Raw genomic sequence first — 19,603 nt, forward strand, 5'->3', positions numbered from 1 at the left:
GAACTTTCTACCCTATCCTATGTCCCCAAGAACAGAAAAAATACTAAAGATTGAGATTGGCCATCCATGGCCAATAATTCAATCCATTATGCCTAACCTGGGAATCATTACAGTAAATTATGCAACCTAGGGGGGAAGGGCTGCAGGAACCTCTGAACATTCAGCCAAGCTGAGGAAAGGTGATGGCAGTCTGGGGACCTGGAACTTGCATCTGGCCTCTGAAGTAAATGGCAGTCTGGTGGGACTAAGCCCTAAGACCTGTGACTTAAGCCCTGTCCCTGTCTTGTTGCTTTAAGCTTTACCAAAGTATGGTCAGACTGGATAAAGACAGAACATCAAGTGGTGGTCCTACCACTGTCTAACCACAAGCCACAAATCATCAACTAGTTTATACACACTACCCTAATTTTAGTACCTCCACAGAGGCCCACTGCGGTGGGTGCAGTTTTCTATTAAGAAGGCAAGCCCACTTTCACACAGCCTTCAGAGAACATACGGTTTCTAGACAGAGCTACATGAAGTAATGGGAAATGCTTGGGCCTTTGACAGAGACAAAGCTGGATTCAAACCCAACAAACCAACCGACTCTGCTCTTTACAAGTCTCTTGCAGCCTCAATCTTCAATCTGTAAGGTGGGAGTGGCACCACCTATGCAGAAGAGCTGTTATAAGGATGAAAAATCATAACTTAAAGGTACCAGGTGCACAATAAAAACCTAATAACTGTTCATATGTCATGAGGAAAAGGCTGACTGACCTGAAAAACAAAACAGAAACAGTTCAAGGAAAGACTGCACTACTGGAGAGTAGCTAGGACTCTGCCAGCTTCGGAAGCAGGAGGGAGAACAAGGCTAGCAGAGGGATCCCTTCCATTCCCAGTTGACTCTGCTCACTAGCTGGTGACTGGAAGACACTCTGCAATGTCACTCAAGGCCTGAGACACGCAGCCCCACCTCCCAGTTTCTTTACTATCGTGGGTGTGACTTTTATAAAAGGCATCATGGCCGCTCTCCAGTCTCTGGTGAAGCCCAAGATCATCAAAAAGAGGACCTAAAAGTTCATCAGGTACCAGTCAGACCCATATGTGAAAATTAAGTGAAACTGGCAGAAACCCAGAGGCACTGACAATAGGGTACGGACAAGATTCAAGAGCCAGATCCTGATGCCCAGCACTGGATACAGGAGCAACAAGAAAATCAGGTTCCTGGTCCACAATGCCAAGTTGCTGGAGGTGCTGCTGATGTGCAACAAATCTTACTGTGCTGAGATTGTTCACAACGTGTCCTCTAAGAACCGAGAAGCCATTGTAGAAAGAGCAGCACAGCTGGCCATCAGAGTCACCAATCCCAACGCCAGGATATGCAGCAAAGAAAATGAATCGATGGCCTGTGTGCATGTTTTGTGTTTAAATAAAACCATAAAAACTGCCAAAAAAGAAAGAAAGGAAGGAAGGAAGGAAGGAAGGAAGGAAGGAAGGAAGGAAGGAAGGAAGGAGAGCAGGCTACACTACCAGTCTGGGCACCCAAGTCATTCTCAAAAAGGGAGGCAGGGAGGACCCATAAATTTAATAACACAGTCTTTTCAATTAGAGAGGTGGTTAGAAAGAGCTCATGAACTAATAATCTTTAAAGTTAAATTTTTCCTTCCCAGATTCCACACTGCAATCCAATCAGTTTCAAAACTTCTGACTGTCATGGGTGTGTTTGGTTGTTTGGTTGTTTGTGTTTTACCTAAAGAAAGCTCAGAAGTGAACCACAAACCATTTACCATTTTTCTAGAAAATGGTAGCAAGTCAGCATCTCTTTACTTGAAATGTGTAATGGAGCCTTAAGAATTAGAATTCCTCCAAGATAGATCAACAATGAGTGAAGGAAGCTAGCCCCAAAGCCCTGGCCCGTGCACTAGGAGAAAGACTTGGCACAATTCTGGTAATTTAGGCCCATAGACAATACACTTATGGATCCCATGGCTTTTGGTGCAGCTTTTCTATAAATTACAACACTAGGCAAGACAAGACGGAGAATCTCCCTCTCTCCAGTACTGGCCAAAACTTGGAAATAAACTTGCATCCTTCCATAATTTTTATATCCAGGTTTTCTGTACAGCATTCAGCAGCATAAACCTTAGATTTCAATAACAATCCACACAGTGAAAATTACCCTCCTATTCATAGTGGAGAACCATTTATACAAATTAGAACAAGTTGTTTTAGTTTTAGCTTAATATATATGTAATTAGCAGTTCTCATTCCAAAGATTCTCTCATGGTTAGTATTTTATAATCCTAAGACTTTAACGAAACTTTTGATGGGCCAAGTAACACTCTTTTTAGTAGAGGTTAGAGTCCTCTAGAGAACTTTCAAAGGGCAACATGATGACCCTTGGCACATTCAGGGAAAGGAAGTGATCTTAGTGGTCCATGAAACTGAGGCAAACACTTGTTTAAGGGCTTCTGCACAGGATATAAAGAGGAAAGAAACCTTTTCCAGAGTCTTTAGTAGTCGGCTGCAAAGGCTTCCAGACGAGAAGGCAGAGAGAGACATCAATCCATCGCAGTCTGGCTGGCTAGCTGGCTGGCACCCTGAAGCATGGTTAACTCATGCCTGACTTTGCCAATCTCACAAGGTAAATGAGGAATAAAGGGACAGGAATCTCTATCTGTCCTTTAGTACATTTGACTCCAGCGGTGACAGTCAAGTATTTTTTTTCATTTAGAAACTTATATATTCCAATTCTACCTTGAATCTATTGTAGAGGCTGGCACAGCAACTCTAAGCTTATATAAGAAGGTAAAAATAAATACCAGGTATATACGTAACTTGCAATTTTAAGTGACCTCTAAATAATTCCAGATATTAAATGCTATATGTGGAAAAACAATTTGAAATTTTTCACCTGAGGAAACTGCAATGGTTTGGTGCCAACAAGGTTTATAACAACCTTTCGCTCCATCAATTGAGGGGCTGTGGATGACTGTTATTACCGAGAATGTAGTAACTGGAGCATTGAAGAGCCATTCAAGTGTCAATAGCTCCTTAACTGTAAGCACTAGGTAGCAGGCACTGAAAGCACTACATCCAAAGGCTCTGTGTTGCTCTCTTTTATGCTCTTGGACTGACAGTGACCGTGGCATCTAGCTCTTGCTGCTCTCTCTCCCCAGTGAGGTCACCCTCCATCCTGCGACTGAGAATGCACAGGTAGTTAATGAAGCTGGGAATTTTCTCTTGGGGGGAATAGACAGACTTTGTAAAGCTATATACTTATAAGAGGCCAGAGAAAATACTGTTAGCCACTGATTACTCAACTCTATGTCTTCACCCTGCACACACACTCAGTGGTGCAGTCCATAACTGAACCAATGTGGGGGCTGTTTCAACAAAAAACTCTTGACACTTGAATTTCATGTATGAAATTCAGATATTACAAAATACTATTTTCCACACCCACTGTTAACCATGTAAAAACATTGAGACTATGCTTATTTCACAGGCTACTCAACTCAGTGAGACTAGTTTGGCCCTTGTTTCTTACCAAGGTAAAGCTTAACTCAGTTCTGAAGCTAGTACACTGGACCAAGGTACTTAGTTTCCAAGCCTTGATCTCTAGCTCTAACTACTACATAACAATTTTTAATGAGTAAATGTTACCCCAGATCTTTCTCTTAACCAAAGAACCCTGCACCATAAATCCTTCATAAAACACTACCAAGAAAACCTGGGTTAAGTATGGTTTAGCCCTTAATTCTTTCATGAAACTCCAAAAGAACCAGATGTGGCTGGCCTTGGAACCCACACACCCAAATGAACACCAGAAAGCCTCTATAAAACTATTAATTTGAAGAGGGGAAGCCATTAAAGCTACTTCACAAGCAAGAAAGTTATGTAGCAAACCAGGATTCTGAAATATAAAAGAAATAAACCATATACTCTCCAGGAGTGCAGAAAAGACAGTCTTCCACTCCGCATTAGTTCATGGCGGCTTCTAGGCACACACTTTCATCCTGGTCATTTTCATCTTTACTCACAGATATTTATTTTCATAACAAATTTATTCACCTCAAAAATACTGTCTGGCAGAGTATAGTGATATACACTTAAAACAATCCCTGTCCTCAGGAGGCCGAGGTAGAAGGACTCAGAATCTGAGACCATCCTGAGCTACACAGACCCTGTCTCAAAAAACTAAGGGTAGCCAGGTGGCGCACACCTTTAATCCTAGCACACAAGAGGCAGAGGCAGGCAGAGTTCTGAGTTCAGTATCAGCCTCATCTACAGATTGAGTTCCAGGACAGCCAGGGCTACACAGAGAAAAACAAACAAATAAGCAAACAAAGAACAAGCCAGGCATGGTCATGGAACACCTGTAATCCTAGTATTCTGGAAACTGAGGCAGAAAGACTGCTTTGAGTTCAAAGTCAGCCTGAACTACATAGGAGTACTAGGCCAGTCAGAGCTACAAAGCCCTGTCTCAAAATTACATATAGACAAATGGACTGACAGACAGACAGACAGACAGACAGACAGACAGACAAACAAACTGACTATGGATGAGGCTCAGTGGTACAGTATTTGCCCAGCATGTACAAGGCCTGAGTTTGATCCTCAGCACCACAGAAATAAATGAATGTATGCAGTTAGAAAATGCCCTCTGCTGGGAAGCACTGAGATAGTGTCCTCTGCCATCATTCTTCCTGGGCTCTACAGTCACAATATATATACTGTGTGTGTACGTGTGTGTGTGTGTGTGTGTGTGTGTGCACCTGCACATGCTCATGTGCTGAAGAAGTCCAGAGCTACCCAAACCTGCAAGAGCTGGAATTACAGAGTTGTGAGCTGTCTGAGCTGTAGCTGTCTGAGCTGACTGAGCACAGCCTCTTAACTACTGAGCCATCCCATAAGCACAATTTCTATGAGCAAACCAAGCCACTGCAGTAATCCCAAGTGTTATCATAAGTACTGACAACTGGGAGACTCAGCCACAATTCCTCATCAAAGGGAATAATCGTTTTTTCTATCCACTGCTTGTTAAACACAGCATTTCCAAGTCCTTGTTCCACACGGGCATGAGGCACTCTGATCCTATTTAATTAACAGTGTATACCTCAGAGTTGTCTCTATGACACTGAGCCAGCATTACATAGTCTGTGACAATAAGCATGATTATACAATTTAAGATGTTATACTAAGTTTATCGCACTCCTAACAATACTACATAAAAGGGCATCTAAAATGCCACAATCACTAGTAAATTTAAATAATGAAAATCGAGGATTCCTTCCAAAATAGAAAATGAGATCTGAGTATTGATCGGGTTGAACACTTTCCAGGACCTGGGTTCCAGCCCAACATCATAAAAAACAACACAATCCAGTTAATAGCAAATAAAATCTTAATGCTGTTATAAATAAAAAGGTGAGGTCAAAATGACACAAGGAATCATTCCTTACATCTCTCTGTAAAAGCAAGACGTACTAAACTCGGGCTTTTAGAAAAAGCCCAAAGTTTGTCAAAATTCAAAGGCTTCTCTTCTGTGACTGCAAGGTTAACCACAAACTACTTATAGTCAAATACAAAATACCTCCCTCTTAATTCAACAGCTGACCCATGAATGTTTCTTTAAGTGGTACAAATAGCTAATGAAAAGACCATCCAACCCCATCCAACCGGTAGAACCCCCGCGGCTCATAATCCATTCATTAGCTACAAGAATTCACAACTGAACAATTCAGATTTTTAAAACCTCTCCATTTAAAGCTTGCATCATTTTCCTCCTCATCCCAACCTTTCTGGTCAGCTAACTAAACCCAAGTTGAAAGGACACGTCTCATAGGCAGAGGGGGAGGAGGGTTCCTAGGCTGGGAGCCCAGACCTGTCAAACACATTTTTTTAAGTGCTTCGGGAAAATGTCAGCCGAAATGTTCACGAGGCCCAGTTTAATGTCTTTATAACCCTTTGTATATCCAGAGATTCGGCCAGACAAAAAGAGACCGGCTTTCGGATTTGTCCCTCGGCGGGGAGAGGAAGGCTGGCTGGGTGAGAGCTGGGGCAGTTTTCTGCTCGGGCCCCAGTGCCAGTTGGGTGGCCCTACCCAAAGTTGCTCGGGTCCTGGGGGCGGGCGCGGACGCCGCCGCCGGCCTGGGAACAATGCGGGGCTTCGGGGCGCCCACGCTGGGGCCCGGGGAACCAGGCAGCAAAGGCTGTCCTCCGCCCGCGCCGCCGAACAAAAGGCGCCGCGGGGCCAGAGCCCGGGCCGGGAAAAGTTTGTGAGAGGCCGGGGCCGAGGCCCGTGCGCGCCGCCCCGCACAATGGCCCGGCCGAGCGCGGGAAGGCCGAGCGCCCCGCCGCGCCGCGCCACGCCCCCGCTCCGCAGGGCCGCGGCCCAGTACCTGGTGCGTGTCCTTCCCGCCGCCCGCGGCCGCCGCTGGCCCGCCGGGGCCGCTAGTCATGTTCACGTACAGGGAGCGGGAGAGCGGGCTCCGCAGCGTCCACATCCTCCGCGCCAGCCACACGGACGCCAGGCTCAGGCACAGCCAGCCCGCCAACAGTCTCATCGGGGGGCCGCGGCCGCCAGCTCGGATCACCGCCGGGCCCAAGCCCAGGAGGAGGAGGAGGAGGAGCCGCCGCCTCCGGCCACCGTCGTCGCCGCCGGAGCTCGAGCCATCGCCGCCAAGTCGCCCGTGCAGCCCCCTTCGGGGCCGAGGCAGAGGGAGGGGGGGATGGCGCGGGAGGGGGGCGGGGGAGGAGCGGCAGGCGCGCGGCCTTCTCACGTCCCCCGCGGCCCTTCCCAGCCCGGAACGCCAACGACTCCAGGTCGGGTTTCCACCCGGTGCACGTACAAACGCAGGAGGGGCGTTCTCCCTGCCCAATGAGCGGAGACCGGGAGGCCCGGGAGTTGGGAGAGAGGGCGTGCACGTCCTCCGTGGCGCCGCCTGGACTCATAATGGCGGAAGATCCGGGGGAGACTTCCTAAAGGGTCTACTAGAGTCTGGCCCCTCCGAGGAGGGGTCTGCAGGACTTCCGGGCTTGTCTTGCCTTAGTAACTACCCTGTGGGCCCCTCGACTACACCTTTGACCTAATTGTCCCCATTGACACAGACCCACGTTTATTAGATAGACCCGCGCTGCCCTTCTTGCTACAGTCTTGACCGTCTATTTAATAATTTCCATCTGGGGTCAGCGAACCTGACTCCCAACTCCAAAAGCCACCCAATAGCTGCAAAGCAGAGAATCGAGGGGGAAAGAATCCCACCGCCACTCCCAGTCCCGGTGTTCCCAAGCCTGAGAAGCGGCTGTCACAGGTCTAGTGAAGCCCTCATGAGTGAAAGCTCTGCCTTTGTTGGAAACTAGTGCTCCTGGAGCACTCAACGAAATGTGATGGAAAATAGCATCTGCTGGACAACGAAGGCCACAAGTCAGTCCTGGCTGCCATGTTTCCTTGCAAGTTAGTCCTGGCTGCCATGTTTCCTCAAGCTGACAGAAGTTGGACCAGACATTCTTAAAATGAGCTCGGTCTGGGGAGATTTAGCCAGATATTTCTTAGATCATTTATAGCAAAGAAGAAGCCCAATGTTTCTAAAATGAGGGTCATGAGATGTCATTGGTTCTCAATTAACTGTTGCTACTAAGCTACAACATATTTCCTAGCCCAGCTACTCACACCTTCCTAGGTGTGTTAGAATATGCTTTTCATTTGACAGCGACAGAGATTCTGTACATTAATTTTAAATTTTAAATTAATTATATAACAAATTTATCTTTACGTTAATTTCATCACACTACACTGAAGAGATTTCCGTTTATGAAATAGTGACCCCTGGATGAGAAATGGCATTCCTTATCACAAACTCCTTAGGTGTTAAAGTATCTGTTTACCATCTTTCGTTAATAAGAATATTTTGTTACCTAATGTGCATGGAATATAACAAAATACTTTCTCTTCTCTCATTCTGGTATATTCCCTGACATCTCTCCAAGTTGGGTGTTAAACCCAAGACTTTACCTTACTAAATTGAGCTCAACTTTCTAGAAGTACTGATCCAACATACTTAAAAGAAGCTATAATAGTGAATGTAAATGACTGTATTATGTCCCCTCTTTGAGGTCCAATAAAGCTCTTCTGTATCAAACCAGAGTCTTCACCTTTTTAAGTAAAGCAGAGATACAACAAGAGTGCATAAACGGGCATATTTCATTTCTAAAGACAAAGGATACAGAAAACTGTGTCCTAAGATTAAGCTTGCTTAACCACAGCTCCAAGACTTCAACCCTAAATGTATCCTCTAAACAAGAAGCAAAGATACATCTGATAGGATCTGAAGAATTTGGGGTGAACTTGACAGCTAAGATGCCTACCAAATGTTGCTTTATGCCTGAGCAGCTCACCTAAAAAAATTAATTACCCTCACATTCAAACTACTCTATAATCACAAACTACTTGTGTAGGTGTGATTTACATTTAGGAAGCACAGGAAGAAAGCAAAGCACAACATAAGCAAATGAAAAAGCAAATATGATAGCAAACCTTTTTATAGAGGGTGGTATCCCAGCTCCTGGCTTTTCGATCCATCCAAGAAGCCTTGCTGTCTCTCCTCTCAGCTTCCTGAATTACAAATCAGGAGGAAGGAAAGCTGCAAGAGTAAATATACTAAGCAGAAGTTCAGATTGCCCTCAGGGACAGCCTGCTACTAGGATGTCACTACTGTACATTAAAACCTCAGTTATCCATGATGGGAATAGCAAGAGACACCCCGAATACAGAAAGCCAAAGATGAGGCAATATCCTTTCCAATGTGGCTTTGAAATGTAGGTATTAACACTCAAGAGTCACATACCTGCTATCCTTGTGCCTGCTGACCCTGAGTGTCTAGCCTGGGTTTCTGTTCTATTACCAGAAATTGTGGCTGGGTCATGCAGGCAAGCAGCGTGTTTCTTAAGCAACTTCCCCTAACTCTTCCCTTACCTCCCCCTCCCCTTTCTTCTCCTCTCTTTAACCCTCCTTTCCTTTTCATCAGTCCTTGTTATACAGGCTAAGCTGGCCTTGAACTCACAATCATCCTGACTATGCCTCACAAACACAGGGATCACAAGAATGTGCTGGCACTCCTAGCTTGAGATTTGCTTTTCAATTTCACAGTACAATGTGAAGGAAAACCACAGAAAGATAGAGGTATGGATTTGCAGAAGACTTAAAACCACTGTAGCCTCCTTGTGGAGCTAATGGTCTAAAAGGACTCCTGTAATTGAATGTTTTTCTCCAGTTTTTTTGTATATACATGCATGTGGGTGCACGTGTATGTATGTGTGAAAGAGATTGACTCCGGGTGTCCTCCCCTATAGTAAGAATTTTGGTTTCTATTAAAAAAAACAAATATTATGAGAATATGTTTTGTTTTAAACCCATGTGTGGGATGTGGGGCTGTTTCAGATTGTCCATAGCAGCTATGATTTGCTTCATGCTCTAGCAGGGGCACTGTTTTGCCAGCTGCAGATAGTTTCTGTGACTGTGAGACATGTGGAGTTCTGAAGACTCTTCAGAGGGTATATAAATGCTTGAGCCCTAATAAATGAGTTGTTGGGTTGGTTGCTGCTGGTTGCAGTTTGTTAATTAGCATGCACAAAGAAGAAACAAGAAGAAATTAAATATCCTGACAGCAAAGATCAAGCTTGTCCCAAGGGCCTTGATGCCCCTGATCAGCCAGAGGCAGTCTAATGATAGCATCATCCCTTTCCCCTCTCTCCTTTCTTCTTTCATATCTACTGTTAGGAAGTTGAAAGGGCAGAAGAGAAATTCACAAAGTAGCCAAAAGAATGGCTACTTTCCCCCATCATAACCCAACTCTTTTTTTTTTTAAAAGACATATGGTCTGTCACTGAACCCAGCACAGATGAGCTGGCTAATCAGCAAGCTCCAATGATCTGCCACACTCCCACAGTCGGGTTACACACCACACACACACACGGTAGGGTTACATGGTTACATACATTCTCTACCATTCCACCAATGCTGGGAATCTAAACTCAGCTCCTCGTCAAGAGCGGGGGTCACTTTACCCACAGACACATTTCTCCAGCCCACAGACAAATGTTTTTACGCTTCTTAATAATTTTTGGTACACCTTCAGAAAAAGATATGTTTGGCCCAACATATTAAATGTGTATTAAATTAAATGAGACAAATCCTATCTCAAAACAAAAACCAAAACCAAAAACATGTGGTTTTAAGCGTCTCTAAAAACTAAGATTAGCAAATTGTTTGTTTCAGAACTTTTGTTTCATTTCTTTGCTTTTCTAAACAGGGTTTCTCTGTGTAGCCCTGGCTGTCCTGGAATTCAGTCTGTAGACCAGGCTGCCCTAGAATTCAGAGATCTACCTGCCTCTGCTTCCAGAGTGCTGGGATTAAAGGTTTACCACCACCACCCAGTTTATGACCTGGTTCTTAATTATCTCCCTAAGGTGAAGTGGAAACTTCTAGTTACTTCAGAAAGTTAGTTATGTCAAATGATGTTTTGCTGGGGCACACAAGTGAAAGAATGCCTTTGTTAAAGCAGACATGTGGAAGAATGTTTTCCTGAAGCAGACACAGGTGAAAGGATGTTTTGCTGGAGCGGACATGTAAATGGACCCATGATGAAGGAGTATAAATATGGACCCCACTGACAGTGGAAGACTAGCACTGAACATTGGTTTGGTTTGCTCTGCCTCACTATTCTTTGCTAACTACATAGCATTGTTGAGTTCAACTTGTGGTGACAATGCCATCGAGAGAAACTCACCAAAGAACTGCTTGTGAGGTTCTTGCAGTAGCTTGCCACTTTTGGGGCTCTGCCTCGGGTCTATTGATGAGTCTGGCGGTTTCTTCCGGATTGAACTACAGCTGCTGGTCCGTGCCTGTTGTCTCCTTTGCCAAAAGGATTGGTCTGTGGCTGCGAGTTCTCATGTGCTGTCTGCCTGCCTAGAAGATGGGTCCGCAGCTGCTGAGTCGTATTTGGTGTTTGCTACAAGACTGAACTGCAGAGAAAGAAGATCAAGTTCACCTCCAAAGAACCATTGTTGAACAGATCCAATTCCCCCGTATCCCAATAACTTGTCTCTTCCACTGCCTCTGCTGGGTGGTGGGCGAGAGGAGAGGGTGAACTCTTATTAAAACTAGGTTGCAAAAAATGTATGCCTGCACTAAGGTCTGTAATATCCAAATTAAGTTCAAGACCACCCAGTACCTTCCCCCTTCAAAAAGGACTTTCCAAACTGTACTAGCAGGCTAAGTGCAGAGCCAGATAAGGAAGCTGGCTGACTAAACAAAAGTAAAAACATAGTTTTAGCAGTCAAAATCATTAAGCCTGCAGCTACCAAAACAATATTAGCTGTTCTCAGAGAAATAACCATAACAAGTTAGCAATTCTCCTGCCCCCCACCCCACACTAAATTCTGACAAAGACTACAAACCACCCTGACATTGTTGTGAGAATTCCCCTGACGTTAATAACTGATCCATAAGTTCAACTATTACTTTGCTGACCAAATCATAATAACCCACCATGGGGGCAAGCAAAGTGAGGGACTAGGCCAAAGGGTTACTTAGTCACTATACAAACCAACCAATGCCTGAAAGGGTTACTTGCTACACCAATGAGAACCTTGTTGTTCAAATCTGCCCCTTACAAAGGTATAAAAAGTGTGTTCTTTGTTTGTTCTGGGTCTCTCCTCTGGCCTGTGTGCTGAGAGGGGAGTCCCCAACATGTTAGACCAATAAAAAAATCCTCATGTGTTTTGCAGTGATGGTGGTCTCTGTGGTCTTTGTGAGTGAGGGTCTTTTGACGAACTACAACAGGTCCATGTGAAAAAGGGTTGGTTGCTAACCTGCAGTACTACCAGGAGGCAGGAGAACCTTTTGGAAAGGAGGCTAGAAGGAAGTTAGGCCAGTAGTATGTGCTTTGTGTGTGTGTGGGGGGGGGTAATTCATTTCTCCCCTTCTTTCTTCTTTTTCTCCCTCCCTCCTTCCCTCCCTCCCTCCCTCCCTTTCTCCCTCCTTCCCTCCCTCCCTCCCTGACTCTTTTCTACTCCTCCTTTCTCTCTCCTTCTTTCTGCCTCTCCAACCTCTCTCCCTGACTGGGATTAGGTGAGAAATTTTGCTCTCCACCCTCTCCATCATGGTATTCTTGCCACAAAGCAACAAAACTAAGTACCCGGGGATTAAAACAAACCTTTTCCTCTGTTAGCAACCTCAATCTTTTATCATAAGGATGGGACCATGACTAACATGGTACTCAAACTTTTTTTTTTTAATTAGTAAATGTGACAGGTTATTTTTTTTTCTAGAAACTTTAGTCATTTGCAGTGGAATCATTCTGATCTCAGATAAATTCAAAGTCAAGGTAGAACTGGAAACAGGTTGTTTTGTTTTTTGGCTTGGTTTGGTTTGGTTTGGTTTGGTTTGGTTTGGTTTTTAATGGCAGCTAGGACTAGAGAGAGGACTCAATGGTTAAGAGCATTTGCAGCTCTTCCAAAGGATCTAGGTTTGATTTCCAGCATCCACACAGTGGCTCACAAACATCTAGAAATCCATTTCTAGGGAATCTGACACCCTCTCCTGACCTCAGCCAGCACCAGACAGACAGAGGGTACACACACCTGCATGCAGGCAAAACACCCATACACATAAAATTTAATTTAAAACAAAACAGCAGCCTAAACACCTGAAGGCATATGGTAGCAAACAAAAATGACAAAGTGTGTGTCACTGGAGATTTCCCAGGCCTGCTCACTCGGGCATTGCGCCCCTGGGACACTACATGATGTGGAAGCCAGGGTGTGTCTTCTTGCTTGTGTGATTTGAGGCAAATCACTTGGCCTCCCCTTGTCTGTCTCTTTCAAATATGAAAGGCTTATGATAACATTTCAACACATGCAAAGAACTGGCCCTGCTATTGTCTTTAGTTTAGATGCATCAGCCTTCTCTCAGATGCCCTTCCCTTGCCTGTAGCTGACCAATTTTACAATTCATCTGTGATAACCAGATGCTCTGAAATCCTTATTGGCTATAAAATAATACTCACCGAATTATGACAATCCTAATATGGTCTCTGTCTCTTGAGGAATTATTTTCCTAAGACCTATAATGATGTCTGGGATGCTCCCATAGCTGTGCCAGTGTTTGAATGCTTGCTCTCCATTTGATGATGCTATCTGTGGTAGGGATTTGGGGATAGGGGGGATGATGACTACAGAGCCTCTGAGAGATGGGGCCTGGCTGGCAAAAGTATAATCAGAGGCAGTCTCTGAAGGTTAGAGCCCAGCCCTGATTTAGGTCCAGTTCTCTGTTTCCTGGTCAGCCACACTGTGAACAGTCAGTCACTGCCTCATGCGATGCCACCATGCCTTCTCTGCCGTGATGAGTGGAAGACCATGACTCAGAACAAACCTTTCCTCCCAATAATCAAAATATTGTAATATCTAATCTTATGATATCTTGTCCTAAGTGGATGAAGATGAGGGCAGGGGGTAAGAAAAACAAAATTCAAAACCATAAAACATTCAAACAACATCACAAATTTAGGCAGCAAACTCAAGTTATCCACTTCTCCAAGGTGCTTGTCTCTTCAGGGAGGAAGTCTCCTGCTCTCTGGCTTGTATAACTTTCCCACCTCATTCATCTTTCTGCCTCTGTAGCAGGGATGATGGTTCACCTACTTCCAGAACGTTTTAAACTGGTACAGCTCCCCACCCCAAATGACAATCTGATACTACCTCAGTTTACACTAGCAATATCAGTAGAAGGTACAAAGAAAGGAAATTTCCACACACTCAGTAATATTTGTTGAGTGCAGCAGCCAGTAGCATGCCAGGCCCTGGACTGGGGGACTAGAACTTTAACAAGCACAGGAATTCACATCCCTCAAGCCTTCTGTCCAGTGTGGAGGTAGAACCAAGCAGCAACCATGAAATGGGTGATAATTATGAAACATTGAGTACTAAAATTGAATTGTACATTGATAGCTTTAGAAAAACACAATCTAAGTGGGAGTGGGAAGCGGGACTCATGAGGGCAAGCTGCCATACTTCTTTAGAGGATGTCTCTAAGGTGCCAAGTTGCCCAAGTTCCTGCTGGGCTGTAGATGTACCCTGAATGACTACAGAAACAGAAATGGGGTGTTTCCCACAACCTTTTAGAATGTGAGCTATCATGGTCATAGAATTTTGAAGAAAACTATTAAGGTTAGCCCATGCACTACATTCAGTTGGCAATCAAATGATGGTGATGATTATTGTTGAAGCATGTAAAGTCAGCCCCACTGTCCTTGAACAAGGTACCTAAGCAGTACCAGGGCTGAGCAACCATCACTTTCAACTTAGTCACTTGAAAGTCCCAGAGTGTGTGTGTGTGTGTGTGTGTGTGTGTGTGTGTGTGTGTATAAGCCACCTTGACTTCTATAAGAGAGCAGGCTGAGCAAGCCAGGGGATGCAAGCCAGTAAAGAACATCCCTCCATGGCCTCTGCATCAGCTCCTGCTCCCTGACCTGCTTGACCTGCTTGACCTTCCTTCATACTTCATCCATTTTATGTAGTTTTTTAATCTCAGAACGAGCTAGGCATTGTGGTACAAGCTTGTAATCCCAGTACTTGGGGGGTAGAGGCAGGAAGATCAAGAGTATACGATCATTTTTCCACATCTGTCCTTACACCGCATTGTGTGAGAATGCTTTTGGCAGTGCAAGAGGCTAAATCCAGAGCCTGTGTATACTAGGCAAGTGCTCTACCACTGACCTACATCCCCAGCCCTTGATTTTTGGATAGTGTCTTACTATGTAATTCAAGATGATAAGCTTGAAGGGATACATGTGGCTTGCACACAAACACTTACACACAGTAAATATGGACCTTTCAAGTGAGTTAATGAGTCAGAAGTCTGATAAAAGGAGAAAGCTCTTGTGTTCACTGTTTCTGGGGGCATTTTCAAAGGTCTAGAGCTCTTTCATCTTGTTTTAAATACACTTTCAAAGCAACCCTTATGCTTGGCCTCTTAACTGCTCTCTCCTGTGCACATGTGAGTTTGGTCTTATGAAGGACTGCGCCCTCTCCACCCGATTCACAATATAACTTTATGACACCTCATTTTGATACACTTATTTTGAAACTATAAAACCTTATTTTGTGACTATAAAACATTCAAACTCCTGTTTTATATGAAACATAAAAACGTTGCCCTGGACCATGAGAATGCCTTTAAAAGATCTTTAAAATCTAAATATTTTCTATTAGAGCAAATCTACATGTACATAAAGTTATCTAGAAAAGCTTGTGTACTGTTCGGCTGAATAGCCATGTGCCTGCTGGCATGAAAGAGGCCACTGCTTTATTTTTGCACAACTACAAATGGTCAAAGATAAGGAAGAACATTTTGATGAAAGAGGATTCTTAGGCAATCCACCAACCCAGAAATCAGACAAAACTATCTCTCCTCTCTGGAGAAAAATGTGATTTACTTTTTAAATAGCCACATGTTCTCTGGGCCTATTTTACAATTGAGCCTAGGATCTTTTTCATACTTGATGTGAGTACCACTCACTGTGGAGCTGAGGGAGGATGGGACCTGAGGAGGAAGCTTAGTTGGAGCTTGGGCTGTAACTCAGCTGATACAGTGCTCAACGAGCATGCAGGAAGTGCAAGATGCAGTCCTTAGTACCATATAAACTGAGCATGGCTAGGATGTAGCTCTGTGCTTGCCCGGCATACATGAAGTCCTAGTTTAGCACCTCAGCACTGCATAAGCATGATAGTGCATACCTGTAATCCCAGCACTGGAAAGAGGAAGGCAAGAGGATAAGGAGTTCAAGGTCAGACTGAGAAGGTAGTGAGTGTTTTCCTTGCAGTCATGAGACCTTAAGTCTGATACCCAGAACCCACATTTTAAAAAAAATGCTTGTAAACTCATCACTAGAGAGACAGAGACACTGGTTTCAGGTCAGTTTGTGATCACGTCTTAAAACAAAAACAGAACAAAAAGGCAGATGACAGCTGTGTCTCAATAACACCCGAGGTTGTCCCCTGATCTCCACAAATGTGCACACAACCTGCAACCACACCCACAAAATTTAGAGTTATCTTTGGCTACACAGCAAGTTTGACATGGGCTACATGAGACCCTATCTACACATACAGAGAGAGAGAGAGAGAGAGAGAGAGACAGAGACAGAGAGAGAAAGAGAGACAGAGACAGAGACAGACAGAGACAGAGACAAACAGAGACAGAGAGAAAGAGATAGGGAAGTGAGACAGAAGGGGAGAGACAAAGAGAGACACACACACAGAGACAGAGACATGAACAGGGACATGGGAGAGAGAAAGAAAGAAAGTGTATTGGAGAATCGGTAAACTAAAACCACTACAAACCAGAACATTTTGATGAAAGAGGATACTTGGGCAATCAGACTAGAAGTGGTGGTCCATGCCTACAACCCCAGCACTTTAGAAGCTGAGGTAGATTATGAGGCAAAGGCTTGACAGTGAGTTCTAGGACAGGTAAGCTACATAATAAGGCATTGTCTCTTTTTTTAAAAAAAAAAGTGAAGAACAAGAAACTCCCTACTATTTTCCTCTCCGGCCAAGGTGCCCCTTGTAAAAATTCTTTGTTTCATTCAAGGTCCTAAGGTAGATGAAGTCAGCATTGAGCATGGCTGCTGAGTTGTTCCATTCTTAGTTTATTAGCTTTCTAAGCTCAAGACTCTGGGCACTGAACCCAAGATCCTGAACATGCTAAGTTAACTACATGCCCATCTCAGTGTTGGAGCCTTTGGTAAGAGTGTGAGATGTTTCGTGGTGTGTTCAGCTCTTCCCTTGCTTTCTTTTCACAGTGTTTGCTGTTTGTACATATAAAGGCTATTGGGTTTTGTGTGTTAATTTTGTGTCCTGGCACTTATCAGCTGTAGTATTTTTCTGGAAAAGTCTTTACGATATCTTTGAGACAAGATTTTTCTTTGTAGCACCTCTAGGTTGGCCTTGAACTCATGACGCCGATTCTTCTGCCTCAACCTTCTGAATGCTGGGATTATAGGCATGAGCCACTATGTCCAGACCTCTCTTCTACTGAAGAAAAGAGTACTTTCTCAGCCCATACACTAAAATTGAAACAAGACAAAGAGGATAACAAGCTCCCTGCATGAAAATAACATGAAATTCTATAAAGTGGTCCATGTCTTTAACCTTAAGGAGTAGGTATATGGCCACTTTCAAAAGGGAGAACAAGGCCCAGGAAGAAATTTTGTAGTAGTAGTGGTAGTTGTTGTTGTTGTTGTTTCAGACCCAAAAGATGGCACAGCAGGTAACTGCTTGCTACCAAGCCTGGCCTTCTGAGTTTAGCCCACTCTACTATGTGAATAGAAGGAGAAGAACTGACTTCTGCAAGTTGTCCTCTTACCTTCCCAAGTGCATCATAGTATATATACATAGACTTAAGACACACACATATACACAAACAAAATAAGGGTTTTTTTTTTAAAAGAGAGAACATTTGCATTTATCACCTGTACTGGCTAGTTTTGTGTCAACTTGACACAGCTGGAGTTATCACAGAGAAAGGAGCTTCAGTTGAGGAAATGCCTCCATGAGATACAACTGTAAGGCATTTTCTCAATTAGTGATCAAGGGGGGAGGGCCCCTTGTGGGTAGGACCATCTCTGGGCTGGTAGCCTTGACTTCTATAAGAGAGCAGGCTGAGCAAGCCAGGGGATGCAAGCCAGTAAAGAACATCCCTCCATGGCCTCTGCATCAGCTCCTGCTCCCTGACCTGCTTGAGTTCCAGTCCTGACTTCTTTCAGTGATGAACAGCAATGTGGAAGTGTAAGCTGAATAAACCCTTTCCTCCCCAACTGCTTCTTGGTCATGATGTTTGTGCAGGAATAGAAACCCTGACTAAGACATCACCCTTACCACCATTCATCACATTTGTGTGTGTGTCTGTGTGTGCGTGTGTGTGTGTGTTCTCAAACAAAAACTATCTAGACATCACTTGCCATCTCTCCTCCCCTCACACCTTAGCAAGTGACATTCTGCTCTCTATGTCTAGGAATTCGACTCCAAGTGTCTCACATAAATGATATCAAAATACTCTTCTACGGCTAGCATTTCACTCAGAATAATGTATTTATACTTCATCTATACTGTAGCTTGTGACAGAATGTCATGCCTAAGGCTGAGTAAAATTCATACACACTGTTTACCCATCCATCCATCCATCATCTTCCCTACTCTATACCATACACCCAGCCCTATAACATCTTTATCATCAAAAACAGATCAACGTTTGCACCAGGACACAGGAGACCCAAAATCTAGTTATTTCCACTATGCTTTTCATGTGCACATGGAAAATCCATAACCCTGGCCATTTTATTTGTATAAATGGTAATGAGCTGGGGGATGGCCCAGTTTGTAAACTGTTTGCCTTGCATGTATATGGATCTGAGTTTGATCCTTAGGACACTCATAAAAAGCCAGTCACAGCAGTATGTGCCTGTGATCCAGCACCAGGAAAGCAGAGATCCTGGAGGTTTACCCACCAGTTAGGCTACTTAAAATGACAAGCTCCAGGTTCAGTGAGGGATTCTGTGTCAAAAATAGATAGATGATAGGTAGGTAGATAGATAGGCAGATAGATAGGTAGATAGATAGATAGATAGATAGATAGATAGATAGATAGATAGGCAGACAGATAGACAGACAAAAAGACAGATGGTGGAAAGTAATGGAGGAAGACACTACTGATCCCTGACACCTTGCAGACACAAACACATCCCTGTGCACTCTCACACACATATACACACATCCATACATACACATGTACACACATCCGTATATACACATGTACACACATCTATACACACACATCCATGTGCACCCTCACACACATGTACACACATCCATACTAAACGGTAATTAAGAAAACCATTCACAGGCCGGGCGTGGTGGCGCACACCTTTAATCCCAGCACTTGGGAGGCAGAGGCAGGTGGATTTCTGAGTTCGAGGCCAGCCTGGTCTACAAAGTGAGTTCCAGGACAGCCAGGGCTACACAGAGAAACCCTGTCTCAAAAAAAAAACAACAAAAGAAAACCATTCACTACAGTCACATGCTTGTTTTCATTAATGAATCATAAATCCTTGACCATTTCTTCAAACTCTAATATAAATGTATCTGTTCTTAGACAGTTCATAAGAGAAGTGGAAATGTGTCTTCCCACATAACCTTGAAAGTAAATCTCACCATTTCAGAGTTCCATGACACTCACAGAATGGGAGACAATCACCTCCAAATAGTACATAACTGTGGCAAAGCTTACAAGTGAAGATGGTGGTATTTTATGAACTGTGTAGAATGGGCGTGGTGGCACACGCCTTTAATCCCAGCACTTGGGAGGCAGAGGCAGGTGGATTTCTGAGTTCGAGGCCAGCCTGGTCTACAAAGTGAGTTCCAGGACAGCCAGTGCTATACAGAGAAACCCTGTCTCAGAAAAAAACAAACAAACAAACAAAAACAACAAAAAAACTGTGTAGAACAAACTATCAGCTTCTTGTGATCCAAAATAAAATCCTTTGCCTCTGTCATTCATGCATAT

At 44.1% G+C, this 19,603-nt stretch overlaps 1 protein-coding gene, 1 non-coding gene and 1 pseudogene across 5 annotated transcripts in view; 2 read left to right on the plus strand and 1 right to left on the minus strand.

Moving 5' to 3' along the window:
• The window catches only part of Mettl9 (methyltransferase 9, His-X-His N1(pi)-histidine), a 42,067-nt gene extending 35,120 nt beyond the window's left edge, over positions 1-6,947 (minus strand). The window contains exon 1 of one of the 4 annotated variants that reach the window (XM_085841351.1): positions 6,384-6,947. In XM_085841351.1, coding sequence (XP_085697477.1) covers positions 6,384-6,548 — 165 coding nt within the window. In that variant the 5' untranslated portion in view covers positions 6,549-6,947. The remainder of the gene's footprint in view (positions 1-6,383) is intronic. The other 3 variants (XM_085841350.1, XM_021167579.3, XM_021167578.2) reach the window with 3 other exon arrangements.
• Positions 1,000-1,527, plus strand: LOC110297333 (large ribosomal subunit protein eL32 pseudogene; annotated as a pseudogene).
• A 10,141-nt stretch (positions 6,948-17,088) lies between the features above and the next one.
• LOC115031576 (U6 spliceosomal RNA) lies at positions 17,089-17,190 on the plus strand. The gene has a single exon (XR_003837257.1). It is a non-coding gene; the product is annotated as a U6 spliceosomal RNA (small nuclear RNA).
• The last annotated feature ends 2,413 nt before the right edge of the window (positions 17,191-19,603 follow it).

This window comes from Mus caroli, unplaced genomic scaffold (genome assembly GCF_978045245.1).
Source record: "Mus caroli unplaced genomic scaffold, Mus_caroli_1 scaffold_8, whole genome shotgun sequence".
Classification (NCBI taxonomy): Eukaryota; Metazoa; Chordata; class Mammalia; order Rodentia; family Muridae; genus Mus; species Mus caroli.